A 17,116-nucleotide genomic window follows, 5' to 3' on the forward strand; every position below is an offset into this window, starting at 1 on the left:
CACACGAGGAAGTACAGGGATTTATTATTGCTTATTACCTTTTCATGACAGCACAGGGAGCGATGAACAGCGATTGGGTTGTCCGAGTACAGTGTGTGGCTTTGAACTTGCCCTATTGTTTCCTTTCTAGGTGGCAAAGCTCCCCCACCCCGGCAGCCTGGGACCGCGGCCGCGAGTCAGGGCGCGCGTTGTTGTGGCCGTGGCCCGCGTCCCGGGATGTGGAGCCTTTCAGCGGGTGAGGGCCCGCGATCGGCGCGGGGAGGCGGGCGCAGTGGGCGGCGCAGACGCCAGCGGCCTGCGCGGCGCGCGGGCGCATCTCCGCCCCGGGAGCTGCCGCCGCCGTTGCAGGAGGGGCCGCTCGGGAAGCCGCGGTGCGAAGTTATTGGCCACGAGGAGCGGCCAATCCTCTGGGCCGGGCCTGCCTCTGGCCAGCCAGCGGGCGAGGGGGGTGGGGTTATTGCTGCAGGAAGGCCGGGGGGCCCGCCGAGCTGCCGTGGGGGGGCCATGCGGCTCCTCTCGCCCTGGGGGAGGATCCTGGCCGGGAAGGGCCCCGGCTGGAGCCGCAGGTGGTACAAGGTCCGTCCGGCTTTGCATGGCAGCGGGAAACCTCCCTGCCCCGTTTCTCTCTGCTGCGCCTGGGTTTGGCCCTTCGCGCGCTTTGGGGGCTAGCAGTGCCCGCCGGGCAGCCGGCTCGGGCTGGGGACTGGGCTCTGGGGCAGGCGGGGAAGGTGCCCCCGCCCCAGGGAGCTCCATGGGGCTAGGCCAAGCTGCCTGGGGGGTTTTTAGCTTCTTCTTGGAGCCTGATTTTTTGCTGTGGTGACCCCCGCAGGGCGGGGCTGGCAGGGGTGTTGTGTTGTGCCCTTGGGCGGTTGCTCTGTATTGCAGAAGCCCCGATGCCCCACAAGTGCCCTATATGGGTCTGTGGATATCTCAAGGGCACCAAGAGGCTCCAGCAGAGCTGGGGGCCCATTGTGCTCGGAGCTGTATAGGCTGCCCAGGCCCTGCAGTCCATCTCACCCCCCTCCCAAAGCACAATATTGAGTCGTGCCATGAGTGTAGGGGACTGGACCAGATGACCTCTCCAGATCACTTCCAGTTCTGCGATTCAGTGCACACCCTGCTCTAACTACTAAACATTGCTTCTCCAACAGGAGCTGGGAGAGAAGCCCAGGAGTCCTGACTCCCAGTCCCTTCCAGCTCTACCCACTCTATCTCGTTTCCTTGCTAGGGCTGGGAAGAGAGAACCCAGGAGTCCTGACTCCAATGCCCATCCTCTACCCACTAGACTCCGCTCCCATCATAAACTTCCTCCAGTCCTTCTGTGGCTCTCTTCCAGGCAGGTGCTTTCTTACCCCACCTTGCTGAGCGGCTCTGTTTGTACGAGAAGCTAAAGGCTGCCTACGATGAGCGATGTGCAGACCGGGCGCAGAAGGCAGGTGGGCCAATCCAGATCTCCCTGCCCGATGGCCAACAGGTGGAAGGAGAGTCCCTAAGAACCACGCCGTATCACGTGGCGTCACAAATCGGGTACTGGATGCCATTGCACGTTTTCTCCCTATGAACAGTTGTCTGCTTTCAAAACCTTTTAAACCCTTGGGTTCATATTGAGTCCTTTGCCCCTAGGGGTCCGGTTTGGCTACGCTCAGCTGGGCTCTGGGCACCTGACTCCCTCCTTTGAATCCCCCTCCCCTCACACCTGCTCAGTGTGGCTCTCTGTCCCCCTCTAGTGATGGCTGGCCCACATGGAGCCTGAACATCATGGCTAATGGAGCTGGGTCTTTTAGCTCCTGCTGTAGAGGCGGTTCGTGCTTTCAAAACCAGACAGCCCAGGTGCAATGTGTTGCTCCCCATGGCCCGCCTGGGGCACAGCACGAGTAGTGGCCCATAAGCTGGGGTGAGTATGCAGCCTTTGCCCCAGCAGCCCTCACTAGGCATGGGCAGAGCACCTCGCTGAGGAGGAGTGGCTCAACGAGAAGTGGGTTTGCCAGCTGTAGCTGGCAGGTGTCGAGGCTGCAGAGCCCATCCTTGGAACTGGTGCTAACCGGCTTCTTGCTGGCAGCCTCGGCAGAGAGGGTCCAGGTGTGAACGGGTCTTGGAGACATGATCTCTCTAGCTCAGGGTGGGAGGTGCCGGGGGAGAACTCACTGCACAGTTACCTATATTCACCCTGGGCTGTAATTGGGCTGGAGACCTGGCTCCAGGGTCCCTTCCCCAGCACTAAAAAGAACAGGAGGACTTGTGTCACCTTAGAGACTAACAAATTTATTACAGAACAAGCTTTCGTGAGCTACTGACTAGCCAGTCACATGTCCTGTATTGAGTGTGTTCTGTTACCTCTCTCCTTCCAGTCGGGGCCTGGCTGAGGGTGCGGTGGCCGCCAGGGTGAACGGGACCCTGTACGACCTGGATCGCCCTCTGGAAAGCAACGTCGCCTTGGAATTCTTGGGCTTTGATTCTCCAGAGGGGCAGGCGGTGAGTGATATCTGGCGCAGTGTTGTCCCCTTGGGACATAGCAGGAAGTCACCAGACCGACCCTGAAAAGTCGCTAAATGTAGCTGTTTAAGAGCTCAAAAGAGTCAAAAATGTCACTAAACAAAATTTCCAGGGAAGTCAACAGAAAATTAAATATACACACTCGCGTGTGCATGCCCAAGTGAGTATAGTCACAAAATCATTCACAAGTAGCTCAATGTTAATAAAATCCATTCTGTGCTCTTCTTACTACGTTCTGTTGGACACCAAGTCAATGTCATTACGTCTCAACTGAGCATGTCCTCGGAAGAAATCGCATTCCAGGGCTGCTTGGGCTGAGATCACTATAATTGGCCGGCGAGGAAAAGAAGTTCGAGGAGGCTAATTAAAAATGTCGCTAAAGCCAGGTGCCCTTTGGAGAGGGCAGCACATTAGCCAGGGCTTGTTTTCACCCAAATGTTCTTTCTTGCTGCTCTGTAGTAGATAGCACAGCCTGTGATGCAGGGTAAGATGGCTAATGAAGGTGGCTGGGCGGGCGAGGCAGGTTAGCCAGCAAGGAGAGCCACACGGATGGAAGGTGGGGTGGGATGAGACAGGGCCATGTGTCCCAATGGGGCAGGGGGCACTGAGCCTCCAGGGACGAAGCCCTTACTACAGGATCAAAGGTGGAGTTAGCCTGATTTTGGCTCCCCTTTACTCCTTCCCCTGGCTTGGCCTGGGGTTAGCTACCCAGCTGTTTTCAGAAATCAAACTCTGGGAGTAGGGGGAAGTGGTCTGGCTAGTGGATTTTTGTTTTTAAATCTACTTTCTTGGCTCCTTGCTCTCCTCCCCCTGGCTCTGAGTCCTCCCTTTCACTAACCTGTCAGCACACATCCAGGCTGGCAAGAAAAGCCAAGACTTGGCTGAAATTAACCAACCCCAGCCGACCTGGGCTGCAGTATGATGAGGATATTCTGCAGGTTTAGGTGTAGCCCAGTACTTAATTTGTGATGAAAGAGGTGCGAGGGCTCAGCTGCCCTTAGTCCCGGCAAGCCCCTGCACAAATTAAGCACTCCTGGGTTTATGACCTGCCAAATGTGTCTGATTGGTAGGAAGGAGCCTCTGCTTTGGGACTAATGAATATTTCCTCTTTAATCATATGTGTTTCATTTATAAACCTACACCACGATATTGCAACTGGGGGTGAGTGGGTTGGGTGCTTTTGTTTTTGTTGTGCTTTTAATTACAACAGTTTGATCCAGAGGGGAAGTAGAGGAGGATTTACAAACCCCAGCCGTATGGACTTTGCTGTTTGTCTAATTGAGAGTCCAATTTCCACCCGTTTAAGGAGGCCTGCCTGCGATGGCAGAACTTTCCTTGGCCCTGATTAAATGCTCTGCCCCTCTCCAAGCTTATTCAGCAGAGGGCTTAAGGTTTGTATGTGAGCCAGTGGCCCTCTGCTCTTTGGGAAGGGCGCTCTGTACACTGCAGCCCAGGATGGTGAATTTCAGCCCAGCCTCGGCCTTTCTTGCCAGCCTGGATTTGTGCCAACAGGTTAGTGAAAGGGAGGACTCAGAGCCAGGGGAGGAGGGCATTCGCCTGAGCTGAACTTGGCGCTGCTGGGAACCAAGAAAGTAGATTTAAAACCAAAAATCCGCTAGCTGGATCCCTCCCCTCCGCTCCTAGAGTTTGATTTCTGAAAACAGCTGGGTAGCTAACCCCAGGCCAAGCCAGGGGAAGGAGTAAAGGGGAGCCAAAATCAGGCCAACTCGACCTTTGATCCTGTAGTAAGGGCTTCGTCCCTGGAGGCACAGTGCCCCCTGCCCCATTGGGACACATGGCCCTGTCTCATCCCACCCCACCTTCCATCCGTGCGGCTCTCCTCGCTGGCTAACCTGCCTCGCCCGCCCAGCCCACTTCATTAGCCATCTTACCCTGTATCACAGGCTGTGCTATCTACTACAGAGCAGCAAGAAAGAACATTTGGGTGAAAACGAGCCCTGGCTAATGTGCTGCTCTCTCCAAAGGGCACCTGGCTTTAGCGACATTTTTAATTAGCCTCCACGAACTTCTTTTCCTCACCGGCCAATTATAGTGATCTCAGCCCAAGCAGCCCTGGAATGCAATTTCTTCCGAGGACACACTCAGTTGAGACGTAATGACATTGACTTGGTGTCCAACAGAAAGTAGTAAGAAGAGCACGGAATGGATTTTATTAACCCTGTCGAGCTGCTTGTGACTATACATGTTGGTGACGTCGTCCTCTGAATGTCCCTGTAATTGGCAGTAAAAGTAGCTAGATTTGTCACTGGTCACTTTGACACTTATTTTCTCACTAGGGAAACCAAAAAGTCACTAAATCTAGTGACAAAGTAGCTAAGTTGGCATTCAGTTGTGGGGAAGGAGCCCTCTGGTGGTAGGAAAAGGGAGCCAGGACAGTGGCTAATCTGGGCCGTTTCTGTGATTTCTAGAATCTGTCCCTTTAGTGCCATGGTTCTCAACCTGTCCAGCCTACTGTACCCCTTTCAAGAGTCTCCTTTGTCTTGCGTACCCCCAAGTTTCACCTCACCTAAAAACTATTTGCTTCCAAAATCGGAGCGAAAAATACAAAAGTGTCACATCACACCGTTACTGACAAATTGCTGATTTTCATCATTATCATGTAATTATAAAATAAAATCAATTGAAATATAAATACTGTCCTTCCATGTCAGTGCACAATATATAGAGTGGTATAAACAAGTCATTGTATCAGAGTAGCAGCCGTGTTAGTCTGTATTCGCAAAAAGAAAAGGAGGACTTGTGGCACCTTAGAGACTAACAAATTTATTTGAGCATAAGCTCTCGTGAGCTACAGCTCACTTAGCTGTAGCTGACGAAAGCTTATGCTCAAATACATTTGTTAGTCTCTAAGCTTTCGTCAGCTACAGCTAAGTGAGCTGTAGCTCACGAGAGCTTATGCTCAAATAAATTTGTTAGTCTCTAAGGTGCCACAGGTACTCCTTTTCTTTAAGTCCATTGTATGAAATTTTAGCTTGTACTGACTTGGCTAGGGCTTTTTATGTAGCCTGTTGTAAAACTAGGCAAATATCAAGATGAGTTGATGTACCCCCTGAAAGACCTCTGCTTAGCCCCAGGGGTACATGTACCCCTGGTTGAGAACCACTGCTTAAAGCACCTGCTGGAGTGTAGGGGTCACCAAGGAAGCGGGGTTTGATAGATGTTCTTTTTAACTGTCCTTTGCAAAAGCATCTCTCCTGACCATGCTCTAAAACAATGGTTCCCAAACTTGGTTTGTGACTTGTTCAGAGCAAGCTCCTGGCAGGCTGCAAGACGCTTTGTTTACCTGCCACGTCTGCAGGTTCAGCCGCTCACAGCTCCCAGTGGCCGCGGTTCACCGTTCCCGACCAATGGAAGCTGCGGGAAGCGGTGGCCCAGCTGGGCCACCATCTTACATTCTTAATCCTCTGCAATTGCAATGCATGTCGTTGAGATGCTGGACTAGCCAGTGGCTCCTGCACTTGGGTATCTGACTGGCAAAAACACAGATGCAAAAGGCTGAAAAATCAGACGCTCAAGTTTTGGTTGACAGGAGTCCACCAGGCCAGGGACAAGGGCAAGGAATTAGGCAGAGAGGAAAAGAAAATAGTAACTACAGCTAGCCTAAAAGGAGAAGGAACAGCATGTATAATGAGTATAACGGTCCCTAGCTCTCAAAATACTTTACAAATGCGAGCAGTATCTTTGTCCCCATTTTACAGATGAGGAAACTGAGGCACGGAGCAACTGAAGTGACTTTCTCAATATTACACAACAGGTAGAGGTGGGAATAGAGCCCACGAGTCTTCAGTCCGCAATCCAGTGCTTTATCCACTAGATAACACTGCCTCCTGGGAACAGGCAGGCCCCCTAAAGACCGCTAACGAGGGACTTTGGGCTCCCTCTCTGAACAAGCAGGCACCCCATATGTGAGAGCTGCAGGGTGTCTCCGTTAATCCAGTACTCTGAGTCGTCACTGGAGCTGGGATCCCAATGGGCCAGAGCCGTGTGGGGTGCAGCAGGCAATCCACGTGACCCCAAGTCTCTTTCCTCCCCAGGTTTTCTGGCACTCCAGCGCCCACGTCCTTGGAGCAGCAGCAGAGCGAGTCTACGGAGCCCTGCTGTGTCACGGGCCCAGCACAGAGAGCGGCTTCTTCTATGACATGTATCTGGCTGGCCGGTAAGAGGGGCTGGGGAAGCCTAGCTGGGCATCCCAGCAGAAGGCCTGTTGGCGTCCGGATAGCATTATATTGTATTTTCATTAAGGCACAGTTAAGAATCATCCAGTTGGGTCACTGTAGATACATACTCAGGATTTCTATATTACATTTTAAAACTGAATTGTTTCCAGAGCTAAAACAGGATTTTAGATCAGTCATTTGTAAATGCAAGTTCAATTTTTAAATTTGTTTTTATGTTTTGAATCTTTACATCTTTAATACCTTGAACTGGAGTGTGTTTTCATTTGTGCTGGAGAAATATAAAATGCATTGTATAAATAGATGATAATATTTACGACTTTATTTCTAATTACTGAGTAACTTAATAAGAATAGAAAGCACACCGCCATTGGAAAAAGGTGATAACATTTGTATCTACTGGAAATACACCTTTAGGTGTCATAGAGCTGATAGGAAACAAACAAAAGGAAGTATTTCTTCACGCAACGCACAGTCAATCTGTGGAACTCATTGCTGGGGGATGCTGTGAATGTCCAAACTTGAATACCTCCATTGACATTATCACCACACAGCCATGAATGGATTTAGCCTAGGTGGCAGGGAAGTATTAGCCCCATTTTGAAGGTGGGATCTAGGGCACCCAGAAGTGAAGTGACTTTCCCGAGGCTAAGCAGGGAGTCTGTGGCAGAGCAGAGAATCAAACCCAGAACACCTGAGCCCCAGGCCTGTGCCTTAACCACTAGGCAACCCTTCCTACCCTGAGGAGGGGGAACCTCCTCTACTGCTTTGAGTGAGGGGGCGGGGGCGGGAGCTAGATAGTCACCAGGAGGGGGGAGCAGAGAGAGGGGGTGGGGGCAGGGCCTCGGGGGAGGGGGCAGAGCCGTGTGGGGCCCCCACTGGCAAAACCAAAAGTCAGCACTTATGATCTCACCTCATCCATTCCCTGCTGTAGCAGGGGCCTCTGGTGCACTTGCCCCTTCTGTTCTCTCCCTGTGACTCAGCTGAGTCTCCTGTGGACTGAAATGCTTGAGCTGGGCTCAGTACAGGGGTGTGCGGGTGGCTTCTGTGGCTGGTGCTGTGCCGATCAGATGAGGTGATCTGAGTACAGATGGAAAATATTAAACAGTTAATGGATGAGTATTAGTCTTACCATTAATATATTGCAGTTCACGTTTAAAACAGATTGGTAAATCAGGTGCTGCCCGGCTGCCCCCACCTCCAGCGGTGGCTGCTCTGGGCAGCAGGTACCTGGGGGAGGCAATGGTGGTCACTGCTGGGAACGTGCCAGGCTTCACATGCCCAGCCAGGCAGGGACGAGCTGCAGCAGGGATGCTCCTGCCCTAGTTGAGTCTGCTCCAGTTGCTGATGGGGCCCCCAAATCCCTGCTGCCTTCCCCGCACTCAGCAGCGGCTGCTGCCCACAGTCAGCTCATTGCGCTGGGCACTGCAGACCAAAGTGGGGTGGGAAGTGTGAGACCGGGCAGAAGAGCCTGGGCGAGTTCTGCTGCATGCACCCCTCTCCCCCTGCCTGCCCCCTCTCCCCCTGCCTCTGCCCTGGCTCCTGGGACCTCACGTGCACACACCACACGCGTGCAACCAGGCTTCTCCGGTTGCAGACGGCGCTGCGCCCCCTTCTGCTGGCTGAACTGGTTAACAATTAAACTGGTTAACCAATATCATTTGAATAGTTTAAACAGGTACTTTTTTTAAACAATATTTACATCCCTAAATCTAATGGTCCCATCTGGCCTTAAACTCTGTGAAACTGAGTTGCAGTTGTCACGTGGGCTTGTTTGTTTTCCCTTCCACTAGGTGGCATCCTGGGATAAACTAGCATGAAATGCTCCACACCACAAGGCTGCATCCGCAGCACCGTGCCTGCCTCTGCTTCCCTGGAGCCCCCGGCCGTTATGCCAATGTCTGGCCTTTGCCAAGCTTTGTCCCTGGGTCCTTTCCTCCAGCAGTTAGGCTTGACTTGGCAGTGCATAGGGAATGGGTGCAAACATGGGGGTGAAGACGCATTGCTAAGGACGCTCGCTCAGGCTGGCCACCTGCCGGGATCTGCAGTCCCGGCTCAATTCTTCTGCAACCAGGGCTTTAAAAATGTCCTGCTCTCTCTGCAGAACCGTGCTGGGCAGCGAGCTCCCAGCCTTGGAGGAGGCATGCAAGTCCATCGTCCGAGAGAAGCATCCCTTCGAGAGGCTGGAAGTGTCCCGAGAGGACCTGCTGGAGCTATTTAAGGTGGACAGATATGTTTGTATATTTCATTGCTCTCAGCAGCCCCCCTCCCTCCAGGGCCTCAGGATCAGCCTCAGGGCAGAAGTGGGAGTAACACAGAACCCCGTGGTCAAGTAAACAGTCGTACAAATAGTGTCACTGACTAGGTCCTGCGGGAGTCCCAGTGGCCCCTGTGAGAAGTGGTGGGAGCCTCTTATCCCTTGGGACTAGACAAAGTCCTGGTGAATGCCTGGCCAGGAAGGTGCTCTTCTTAGTCCCCTGGGGTAGGTCTTTCACCTCTGGGGTATACAGGGAGGCTTGCTTGGTTTCCAGAGTTGCCCTATGAGCTGACCAGGGGCTAATAACCTGCCTTTCTACGGCCTGCACCCCCTCAGCTCAAGGTACGTCTGTCATCTTTCCCAGCCTTCTCAATCCAGCCAGGCCCGCCCTCTTTTAAGAGCTGGTGTTATCTGTATATCTAATCTGTCTGGGACTGCAGTGTCTGAGCACCTCACCATCTTCCTTACGCAGGGCAGTGCTATCCCCATTTTACTGGTGGGGAAACTGAGGCATGGAGACTAAGGCCTAGATTTTTAACGGTATTTGGGCACTTAACTACAACTGAAATCAACCGGAGTTAGGAGCCAAAAAGACTTTTAATATCTGGCAACAAGTGGCTTGCCCGAGGTCACCCAGGGAGTCTGTGGCAGAGGAAGTGATCCCAAGTTCCGGACTAACACTCTAACCACTGGGCCATCCTGCCTCTAACTCCCATGTCTAGCCCCGCATGCCTGCTTGGCACGCCATGTAGCGAGTGAAGAGCCAGTCTCTGTCCTCGGGAGCGTGCTGGCTGCATTATTGGGCTCAGTGGCGTGTTGGGGGGAGATGGCGGGAGGGATGTGCACGCTAGAATTGTGGGCTTCTGTAAGTGGCATTTAGATTGGAAGCTCTTTGGGGCAGGGGCTGTCTCTCTCTACAGCGCCTGGTGCGAGAGGGCCCCATTCTTGTTTGGCCCTTGGGCACTGTCATAACAAACGTGAATAGCAACAGCTCAGAGCAGATTAGCTGCTAGTTATCTGTGGGCTGTATCATTATCACTGACCCTACGCTTGTCTCTTTTCCTTTCCCCAGTACAACAAGTTTAAGCTGCAGGTGATCGAGGCGAAAGTGACGTCACCGACTGCTACGGTGTACAGGTAAGCAAGGGCCCCGCAGTCCGTGCGACTGCCCCGGCGCATCCAGGAGTGCTGGGCAGGGTGAGATCTGTGATCCCTGTTCCTCCAGACTCGCGGCCCTGGGGCAAAAGTGCCCTGTCCCCCAGGACATGCCCCAGTGTTTAACATGGTCAGGAAAAAGTGTGTCCCCATCTGAATCCTACTTCATGCACACAACTGGCCATGCTGTGTGTCCGCTGATTACACGACAGTCACAGTCAGGCTTCCGTGCACGGAACTCTTTACATTGATTTCCGGTGGTGGGTTTCAAACGAGCTGCCCTACAGCAGCACTTCCAGCGCAGCACTAGCCAGGGTGGATTGTTTTGTCACGTTCACGTACCGTCCTTGGCCACCAGTAGCGATTGTCCAACATAACTTAACAAATCAACTTCCAGCCCCCCTTGGAAAGGGGAGATGGCGCTTGTCGGGTGCCCCTCGGCCCCCCAGCTCCACTGAACGCTTGCTTTTCCCCTGCTGCATCTGTGACCCTTTGCAGCTCCACCCTCTTTAAGCACGACCACGCCCTGACGCTTCGCTGCAGTTGAGTTGTGGTCAGGCCCAGATCTATGTGCCTCTCTCAACCCGGTGGCACTGTGACTTCCTGGTACCCACTGCGTGGCTGGGAAAATCCCAGCAACTAACTCACCGCTGGCTGCTACAGGCGTTCCCCATGAAAGGCATAAGCAGGGGGGACCGTTGCTGCTGGAAAGCAAGAATGTTGCGGGGGCTTGGGCCCTGCCTCTGTGGGCTGGGTTGTGGGTCCGGGTGCCCTGATGGGAGGGAGTGTGACAGAATGGGCACGAAGTTCTAAGGGCCTGATCCTGCCCTCGTGCCTGATTGCACAGCTGGGTGGGAGCAGTAGGTGTGAATCCACTCGCAGACGGCCCAGGTTCTGATCCTTGGGTGACGCCCAAGTGCCTTTCATGTGAGCCAGTTGCATTGTGGGAGTGCCTAAGAGCCCAAGTCACGGACCATGACCCTGTTGGGCTAGGTGCTGTACAAGTGGAGCTAACACGCTAAGTCATCGGCCCCTTCTGACTACTTGGGGCATCCTCTGACTTTTCCCTGTGCTCTCTCATTCCAGCCCAGCATTTCTCACCCCACCTCTAGACCAAGGGGTGCCAACCTGCCTGTGACACACCTGTCATTTGCTCCTGGCTCTCTGTCCATGCTCTGAACCCCTGTCTCCTTTCCTTTCCCCAGGTGCGGGGAGTTAATTGACCTTTGTCGAGGTCCCCACATCAGAAACACGGGGAAGATCCGAGCGCTGAAGATCCTGAAGGTCAGTGCTAACCGCAGCCAAGCTCAGCTGCTGGCACCATGGCTTGCTGGGGGTATCGCTCTGCCACTGGGCAAGCTGCATGAATTTAGGGGAGTCAGTGCCTCAGTTTTCCCCCAGCTGTAAAAATCGCAGCAGGAGGGTGGAGCCCTTTGATATGAAATGCCTGATATGATCATGCTTTGAACTGAACACTAGCTGTGTTTTGTCAGAGGATCTCCAAGTGCTTTAGAAAAGGAGCAAGTACCATCCCTGTTTTACAGGTGGGGAAATCGAGGCACAGAGCAGGCGCGTAGCTGCCTAAGGTCGCCCAGTGAGTCCGTTTCAGGTTCTGTTCCTGACTCTGGCACCTGGTGTTTTATACCAAGCCCATCACCATAGCACCTAACCCAGGAGTCCTGACTCCCAGCCCTAACCACTGGACCATGCTGTTCTGAGAGAAGCATAAGTTTTTGCCTTTCTGGAGCAGTTGGAGGAGTAGGCAGTAGAACTGTGTGGTGATCCCAGATTGCCCTGTCCCAGCCGGTGTGGAGCTGAGCCCTCTCTTCCTTCAACACCTTCCTGTTGTGTTAGCTCTCTTTTTCCCACTTCTCGACAGAGCTCCTCCGCCTTCTGGAAAGGAGACCCCGCTCTGGAGTCTTTGCAGCGGGTGTACGGGATCTCCTTCCCCAGCCCCGTACGGCTGGAGGAGTGGGAGCAGCTCCAGGAGGAGGCAGCTAGCCGGGACCATCGGAGGATTGGCAAGGTAGGAGCTGGCGTGATCACCCACGGCAGGGTCGTTGCAGCTACGTCTGTGTCTGTACAGCTCAACCCACTGGCTAAACTGTCCCCAGTTCTGAACAGGGAAGGGATAAAGGGCATGGAAGTGTTGGAGACGAAGGCCTGGAGCCATCAGTACCTGTCCTGTTGATTGGAGACCCCTTGGGTAGGAGAGGTGCCCAGCAAGACCCAGCTCCCTTCAGAGTTTGGGCACGGGCAAGCCACTGTCTTCCATTCCTGTGCCATGTCTCTCCTGCCTTAACGAAGTCCGCGTTTCTGTCTCCATCTTATGGGTCCCATAAGAGGCTTCTGAACCTGCTGCTGTTTCCAGCTGCCGGACTTAGTCCTTAGGAGCCTGGATCCAGCCCCCATATCGGGGGTCATCGTGCGTAGACACTCTGTCTCCCGCCTGCCCCTCGGAGCGGCGTCCAGGGGACCTTCTCTTATTCCTCCCCAGGAGCAGGAATTGTTTTTCTTCCATGAGCTGAGTCCTGGAAGCTGCTTTTTCCTGCCCAGAGGAACTCATGTCTACAACACCCTGATAGACTTCATCAAGGTATGGGCAGCCGTCGCCTCGGGGTTTGCTTGGTCACGCCTCGGCGTAGGGGTTGGACTTGGTGACTTTGCGAGGTCCCTTCCAGCCCTGCATTTCTGTGGTTCTGTGATTCCTTCTCCGTGTGACGTCCTGTAGATCTTCCTGTCCCAAACACCTCAGTGCAGCTATGACTATTAGCCCAGGCTCTGGGAGCAGACTCACACCACCAGGTCCCAACACAGTTATTGTATGTGGCTCCAGCACTGGCTCCCTGATCAGCACGACCAGAGGTGTTTTAACCTGGCTCTGCTGTAGATTTCCTTGGAGAGGGAGGAGTGCATGGCCCGAGCCACATGGGTCAGGGAACTGTGCTAGAGGCTGGCCAGGAGCGTGGCTGCCCCTACCTAGCTTGGTGAGGTTGGGTCCCCAATTCGCAGTGAAGTAGGTTCATACGTTCTCTTGGAGGCGTCTGTCTCTGGATCCCAGTTGCACAGGCTTCCTAAGGAGTGTCCACACCCTGCTCCCATCTGGAAAAAACATGCTGGAAAAAAACATCGGGCCTGTCTATTGTAGGTCCTTATCTAGCACCAGCACAGTAGTGTCTGAGCACTGTAGACCAGTTAATGTATTTATAGTCACCCATCCCTGTGAGTCAGGGCAGTGCTATTATTCCATTGTACAGATGGGGAAACTGAGGCACAGAGAGGCTAAGTGCCTTGTCCATGGTCACACCGGGAATTGGTGGCAGAGCAGGAATTGAACCCCAGGTTTCCCATTTCCAAGGTTGGTACCCTAACCCTTAGGCCACCCTTCCTCTCCTCCTTTACCTAGCCACAAAGAAAAAGCGAGGGACATGGCTCCCCATAAAACTATGAGCAAACTCCGCTCCCCAGTGGGGAACCTGTGGGATACATACAGGTGCGTAGACATCCCCTCACAGGACACGCCAGCTCCTGGTGTGAGCGACACGTTCCCAAGAGGCTGTGCAATCTAGCCCACTGGACTGGGGCTGTGAGCAGAAGCCACAAGTTCCTGGTGGACTCCTTGTAGGCAAGGCTAAGCTCCTACACCCTAGATGTTCTCAGAACGCCCTCCTCCTGCACACATAGAACCGAGTCTTTTAGGGTATCCTCGAGGCTGTTCGTAGCTTATGGGGACAGGGTGGAAAGTCAGGCCATTTCCGCATGGAGGCTTTCTAGCTGGATCTTTGCTTGTATCCCACTGTGCTATGAATTATCCAGTGAGTGCAACAGCTCGCTCTCCGGGAGCACAAAAAACGTCTGGTGCTTCTTTGGGAAATGTTCCTGGACTGGAGATACGTAGGGCAGCTACCTGGGCTTCTGTGCTTATGCTGGTCTGGCATTACAACGTAGGGCAAGAATCAAGATTAATGCTTTTTCCTCGGGCTGCCGTACAGCCACTGTGTAGGTAGACTACTGTGATCTAGGACGCTGATTGTGAGTCAGCAAAAATGGGGGGGAGGGTGTGTGCGCGCGCACCCAATCAATTGAAGCTGCAACAGTTCTTACCTTACTGTAACTGTGGTTCTTGGAGATGTGTTGTCCATATGTACTCCATGATCCTTTCCCACTACTACGCAGTCTGCTTTCAGATGGATTCTGTATTAGCAAAGGAACTAAGTGGTGGTTGGGGTCCCCCCCCATGTCCTCAGTTGGAAGCATGAGGACATTTGGGCTACAGGCACAGCCCCCAACAGACACTGCTGGCTGAACAAATCTGAACTGGAGTGCACTGGGTATATGTGTACCAAGAGTAGAATGTGTGTCTGTCTATATGTCTGTCTGTCTGTCTATCTGTGTCTGTCTCTCTCTCTCTCGCGCTCTCTCTCTTTCTGTATACATACACACACCCCAAAGAACCAAAGTCATTGTAAGGTAAGTAATCATTTATTTCAATCCCACTTCTCCCACCATCATTCTCTGTGACCCTTAGGCAAGTCATTTCTACTTCTCTACCTTAGTTTCCCCCAGGAAAGGAGGATGGGGCTGTGAGTGAGGGCTGTGCTTGGAAGATGTGAAGCTCTGTGTCGTTGCTAAATAGCATTCTCACTGTAAAGGGCCCAGTGTCTCTCAGATCTGTGTTTTCCGCCCCCATTGCAGAGCGAGTATCGGAAACGTGGGTTCTCGGAGGTGGTCACCCCCAACATCTATAATGCCAAGCTGTGGGAGCTGTCTGGCCACTGGCAGCACTACAGCGACCACATGTTCTGCTTCCCGGTCGAGAACGAGACCTTCGCCCTCAAGCCAATGAACTGCCCTGGTCACTGGTGAGTGAGGCACCCAAGGTCTGCTGCAGGCTGGCTGTTTGTTTGACTATTCCCAGCTCTGGAAGGGGAGGGAAGGGGGCATCTAGTGGTAGACCGGGGGACGCTGGGAGTCAGGACTCCTGGGTTCTATTCCCAGCTCTGGGAGGGGAGTAGGGTCTAGTGGGTAGAGCGGGGCTGACTGGGGATTGTCCTGGGTTTTTGCTTAGCACTGTAAAATAGTTGCCTATGGTTAAAATCTCAGGCACAAAATCATAACGCCATTTGGATGGGAGTGGGAGGTGATGATACTTCTTAAAAACATGTATTTCAAATAAATCTGCAGCCTGCTAGCCCTAGGATCTAGACCAGAGGTCCAGTTTGGAGTCACACTGATGCCCAAGAGCCCCTGTTCAGCGTGGGCAGCACTAGAAGGGACCCCTCTTGCAGCTCTGTCTCCATGGCATGTATAGCCTTGGCCTCTTCATCCAGGCTGCCATGGAGGTGTCCCGTGGAGCTCTGGCAGCTCTCTCCCCTCTGAGGCCCCTGACTGGCTGCTGGACAGGAGGGACCCTCTTCCCACCGGGGTCCTGGCTCTCCTGCCAGAGAAGCAGCTGCAGGGGCTGGATCGAGGGCAGTCCAGGAGCTCCCTTCCCTGTTAGAGAGTCCTCGATGCACTTCTCAACGGTGCTGGGGCGGGCTCTGATTTCCCTTCTTCCGTCATTCTGCCTCACCAGCCTGATGTTCGCTCACCGGCCCCGCTCCTGGCGGGAGCTGCCCCTCCGCCTGGCTGACTTCGGGGTGCTGCACCGGAACGAGTCCTCGGGGACCCTGACCGGCCTGACCCGGGTGCGGCGTTTCCAGCAGGACGACGCTCACATCTTCTGCACCCTGGGCCAGGTGAGTGCTTGGAGCCGGGTACTCTGAGGGAGGGGGGCGGTAATTAACAAATCATCCTTCCCTACACGCCCTCGCGTGGCATTCTGGGATTGCCATCTCCTTGGGGATGGGCGCTGCCCTCCGTCCCGTCCCACCAAGCTCCTTGTGTGGTGTGTTCCTTTCCCAGCTGGAAGGCGAGATCGGCGGATGCCTGGATTTCCTGCAGGCCGTGTACTCCATCTTCGGCTTCTCCTTCCACTTCTACCTCTCCACGCGCCCGGAAGGGTTCCTGGGGGACGCTCATGTGTGGGAGCAGGCTGAGCAGGTGGGGAACACACACCCCTTTCCAGCGAACGCCGCATGTGTCTAGCCTGCCCTGTGCACCTCCCACACCCTGAGATGTCCCACACTGAGCGGGGTCAATCGCTGTCCACTCCTTGCTCTGGGTTTTAGAGTCCGAGTGTCCTGGTGAAATTCCAACCTGCATTCTGGCTCTCTGAACTAAGTGCTAAGCAGAAGGGCAGTCTTGTGGTTAAGACTCTGGACTGGGGTTCAGGAGACCTGGGCTCAATTCCCAGCTCTGCCACTGACTTTCCCTTGTGACCTTGGGCAAGTCACTTCATCTCTATGTGCCTCAGTTTTCCCTTTGTCTGTCTGTAAAATGGGGATAACAGCACTTCCTTTGTCAGCCTGGGCTATTTACATTCTAAATAGAGACTCTCTTGCTCTGGGTCAGCGTTGTGCCTGGCACGGTGGGGGCCCTGGGCTTGGCTAGGCATCTGGCATGATGGGGCCATATCTCAGCCAGGGCCTTTGCTATGCCCGGCGCAGCAGTGGCCCTGATTTCAGTTGGAATCTCTAAGCACTGCTGTAATAAATCGCTTTGCCTGTGGTATTTGCTTCCCCTCCCCAGATTGCTGATGCACCGTGGTGGTGGCTGTTGCAGGTGCCGAGAGGCTGATGTGGTTGGGTCTGAGTGATTTGACAGCTCTGTTTTCTGTGGCAAAGAGCAGCACTTGGGGGGAGTTGCCAAGCACAGACCCTTGTGGTTGGATCCGCGTGCCACTTCTTGTAGTGAAGCAGCATTGAATAGACCCGTCTGCTGTAGCATCATCCGCCGAGGCAGGGTCCACTTACCGTGCAGAAGATGCTGCTCATGTGGCTGTCACAGCTGGTTGGCAGGGTAGATGCTGGTGGTTTCTTGTCTCCTGCAGTGACTTTCAATATTGAATCAACCCTGTGACTAGCTGGCAGTGACCATGTATTCAGGAGCGACCTGGGGCAAAAGGCATCTACTG

At 53.8% G+C, this 17,116-nt stretch overlaps 1 protein-coding gene across 8 annotated transcripts in view; it reads left to right on the forward strand.

The window, feature by feature from the left end:
- The window catches only part of TARS2 (threonyl-tRNA synthetase 2, mitochondrial), a 29,815-nt gene that overhangs the window by 1,297 nt on the left and 11,402 nt on the right, over window positions 1-17,116 (forward strand). For 3 of the 8 annotated variants that reach the window (XM_043502177.1, XM_038382451.2, XM_038382447.2), the window contains exons 3-14: window positions 131-235; window positions 1,337-1,527; window positions 2,349-2,472; window positions 6,549-6,670; window positions 8,794-8,911; window positions 10,019-10,083; window positions 11,307-11,385; window positions 11,981-12,127; window positions 12,599-12,697; window positions 14,797-14,963; window positions 15,677-15,839; window positions 16,006-16,143. In XM_043502177.1, the coding sequence (XP_043358112.1) occupies window positions 131-235; window positions 1,337-1,527; window positions 2,349-2,472; window positions 6,549-6,670; window positions 8,794-8,911; window positions 10,019-10,083; window positions 11,307-11,385; window positions 11,981-12,127; window positions 12,599-12,697; window positions 14,797-14,963; window positions 15,677-15,839; window positions 16,006-16,143 (1,518 nt within the window). Of the gene's footprint in view, window positions 1-130; window positions 236-288; window positions 577-1,336; window positions 1,528-2,348; window positions 2,473-6,548; window positions 6,671-8,793; window positions 8,912-10,018; window positions 10,084-11,306; window positions 11,386-11,980; window positions 12,128-12,598; window positions 12,698-14,796; window positions 14,964-15,676; window positions 15,840-16,005; window positions 16,144-17,116 lie in introns of those variants that run through there. The other 5 variants (XM_038382448.2, XM_043502175.1, XM_043502174.1 and 2 more) reach the window with 5 other exon arrangements.

The sequence above is a fragment of the Dermochelys coriacea genome, chromosome 24 (genome assembly GCF_009764565.3).
Source record: "Dermochelys coriacea isolate rDerCor1 chromosome 24, rDerCor1.pri.v4, whole genome shotgun sequence".
Taxonomy (NCBI): domain Eukaryota; kingdom Metazoa; phylum Chordata; order Testudines; family Dermochelyidae; genus Dermochelys; species Dermochelys coriacea.